We start from the raw sequence: 2,966 nt of genomic DNA, 5'->3' as shown, positions 1-2,966 counted from the left end.
TGATTCAAGTATATAAACAAACAATTCAAGCTCTTAAATAGAAGTTTACACATTACCTAATAGAAGCTCTATTATATGAAAGATAAAATTATGCAATAATTTTGATTATTAGGTAAAGATAGACAAATAATTTTATACCTTTACTGCTTTAAAAAAACTCATGAGTTACTGGCTAAAGGAGTTGTTGATCTATAATACTTTATTATAGGATTTCGCTTGGATTGGTTTATGAAGAGTGTGGCAAAAGACATGGTTACTGAAATGAGGGACATCCACATGGTTGGTGAACTTGATGTAGAAGACTCTGTAAATAACAAAGATACCATCAATCAAAATCCAATTGTAGAAATCACTGAAGAAGTTCCAGTTGGGCCTGATGTTCAAGCAGCATCCGGGCGTGAGTTGATTTCTTCACATGCCAATACTGATCAACAAGAAGATGAGATTGAACCGAATAAGTTCATTTCTGTGGAGACAAAAACCAAACAATCACTTGATGCAGAACATGAATTTGTTGAAAAAGTTCCTGTTTTAGAGATTCCATCAATAGCTATTTCACCAACACATTCAGAACGAATTAGAAGGCCACGTCCAAGTCCATTGGATATCCGTCTACATAAAGCACATTCACATGTGAGTCCACTTCAAGGTCTTCTTATTAGTATTGCAGGAAACTAATGGTGGTTCTTGACTAATACTTATGCGCTCTTTACAGGAGTTGGTGGATGAACAAAACATGATAGAACCATGTTTGATGAACCAACAACACCCACTTGGAGAAACTGATATTAGCTTAAAAACTCTTCAGGGAAATGATGTAATACCACCTGACCATGTACATCATGCCAAAAAACATAACAGGAAATGAATATGAATAGTACTTCCATATGCTTCTTAGAAATATATTACAACTTATTTTCATTTTTATGCTATCCAGTGTCCTAAAGAAACAGAGGATCAAAGCATTCAAAAGCGTTCTGCGTCAGAGAAAACTGTAACAGCAACTATCTCCACTGATTCAGAAACAAGGAGCACATCACTAGGACCATTTCTTGCTCCTCCAGAGAAGGCATTCCCCTGTTATGGCTTATTATCTTTTTCAATGGAAGCACGTTCCAAACTTCAATATTGTTTTTGATTTTGTGCAGAGTATTAAGAGAAGTGTTGAAGAAGGAGCTACACCAGCGAATGCCAAGACAATAACATCATCAACTAATCCAGAATCAGTTAGTTCTTTAGCAGGCCCATTAGTTACTTCTGAGCATAAAACATATCCGCTGGTAAGCTTGTTGTATGCAACTGAGCATTCAAATATGTTCCTTTGCTTAAATGTAATGTTGCCATGTCTACGATTCATTAATTGCACCACGGGACTGGATTTAAAAGAATCCAGGATTTTGATTGAACAAGAAGAAATTGAGGTGCTGAACACTTGGATTATGCCATTATCGCACCCATAATTTACTTGCTACTGCTTACACCTATATCCAAAGTTGGATAGACGGGGGGTAAGTTTGCTTCTTAGTAAATGCTAAGGCTTAACACTAATTCTTTTGTTTTCTTATTCTTTTCTTCTTACCCTTCCCATAATGAAATTAGGCTCATCCAAACTGAAACACATAAAATTTAATAGAGAGGCTCACCCTATATCTAAAGACTTCCGGGATAATAATATCATTTGTTTATTTGAATGTGTAGGAAGATGGTGATGGCCAAACAGCCACACCTTCTGTTTTAGGTGTCACCACAGAGCCTGATACCACTATAGATGTTGATCTCAGAGAGTCTCAGGGAACTTCCGAGTTTGTGGTTGCCCTAACTCATGCTCCTGGTGAAGAATTTTGTATTTCTTTTCTTTTCTTTTCGTTTGTTACCTCGTCAACATTTGATTTTGAACTCTTTTCTCTCTCATATTTTGTTTAGTTTCTTTAAATGAAGATGCTTCCATGAAAGTAAGCTCAATTATTGAGGAACATATTTATAACCCTCACGACATAGGAGTTTCAGAATCTAAGCCCTCTCCTATTGCATACAAGTCTCCTTCGTTGTCGTTTGAAGGTATTTTCTGCCCTTATTTTTACATTTTATTTTTATTATGTTCAGGATACTTAATGACTCTTTCTTCAATTCCAGGGAACCCTTCTAAAATCATGGAGGATTTAAATTTTGCTTCTCTTGTCAAAAGGGAGCTTGAGCAATTGGTCTCTAACAAGCATTTGGCTTCTGAGAATTTTTCTTTATTGACTGATTTTCTTGTGAAGCATCCTTCTGTTCATTTAAATGACAAAACACTTAGTAACAGATATAAGGGTTATGCTTACAATTGTCTGGTTGAACTATTGAAATTCCTCCAAATCCATAGTGTGAAGGATGTGTTAGAGTCAAGCCACTCTGATTTTGTGGAGTTATTACAAGACGTACGCAAATTTGGTTTTGATAAGGATTGGTTGGATGATGTTGAGAGACGCTCCATGTTTCCTGGTATACAAGTCTCTCAAGATGCACTACAGAAGTTATTAGACTCAAAGCGTATTTTGACTCAACATGTGGAGGATCTTAAGCATCAAGTGGAGGATCTTAAGCATCAATTGGCGTCCTCTCAAGCAGATTTGGAGAGTATCCTTCAGCAGGAGACTCAGGTTTTAGAAGCTAGGGCTGCTTTGAGCGCTCCTATTGGCTATTAAACATTGTTTTTTCTTGTATTATAACTTAATCTTACTGAATATTTCTTTGTTTGGGTGGTTTCTCCTTTTTTAAGATGAATTTTAACTAAGGATTGAAATAACATGTCACATTTTCCTGTTTCCACCTCTTTGCTTCTAACTTTGTTTCTTGTTTTTACGGTCTTTAATAAGCCAATTCTTCTAAAGGAGTGAGATAATGAGCCGTAATCTTTTCTTTGTTGTCCGGTTTGAGGTTTAAATGTGCAAGAGTATAAGAATGTCTCATTTTAACTTGTTGCTGAG

General features: G+C 36.0%; 1 protein-coding gene across 1 annotated transcript; it reads left to right on the top strand.

The window, feature by feature from the left end:
- Positions 1-249: 249 nt before the first annotated feature.
- On the top strand, positions 250-2,684 carry LOC133318279 (uncharacterized). The gene is made up of 7 exons (XM_061520279.1): positions 250-633; positions 716-835; positions 938-1,069; positions 1,149-1,280; positions 1,699-1,831; positions 1,924-2,058; positions 2,104-2,684. The coding sequence occupies exons 1-7, from the start codon at positions 250-252 to the stop codon at positions 2,682-2,684; spliced, it is 1,617 nt and encodes a 538-aa protein (XP_061376263.1).
- The last annotated feature ends 282 nt before the right edge of the window (positions 2,685-2,966 follow it).

The sequence above is a fragment of the Gastrolobium bilobum genome, unplaced genomic scaffold (assembly GCF_033153095.1).
Source record: "Gastrolobium bilobum isolate Gb01-03AN ecotype WA unplaced genomic scaffold, APGP_CSIRO_Gbil_v1 utg337332, whole genome shotgun sequence".
Classification (NCBI taxonomy): domain Eukaryota; kingdom Viridiplantae; phylum Streptophyta; class Magnoliopsida; order Fabales; family Fabaceae; genus Gastrolobium; species Gastrolobium bilobum.
The sequence above is the reverse complement of the archived record's forward strand: the minus strand, read 5'-3'. Positions and strand labels throughout refer to the sequence as shown.

What these genes read in the sequence shown, in the direction of transcription:
- LOC133318279 (XM_061520279.1), top strand. Translation starts at nt 250, where the DNA reads ATGGTTACTGAAATGAGGGACATCCACATGGTTGGTGAACTTGATGTA. An exon ending in AGCATAAAACATATCCGCTG is followed by an intron (nt 1,281 to 1,698) that starts GTAAGCTTGTTG and finishes TTGAATGTGTAG; the next exon opens with GAAGATGGTGATGGCCAAAC. An exon ending in TGCCCTAACTCATGCTCCTG is followed by an intron (nt 1,832 to 1,923) that starts GTGAAGAATTTT and finishes TATTTTGTTTAG; the next exon opens with TTTCTTTAAATGAAGATGCT.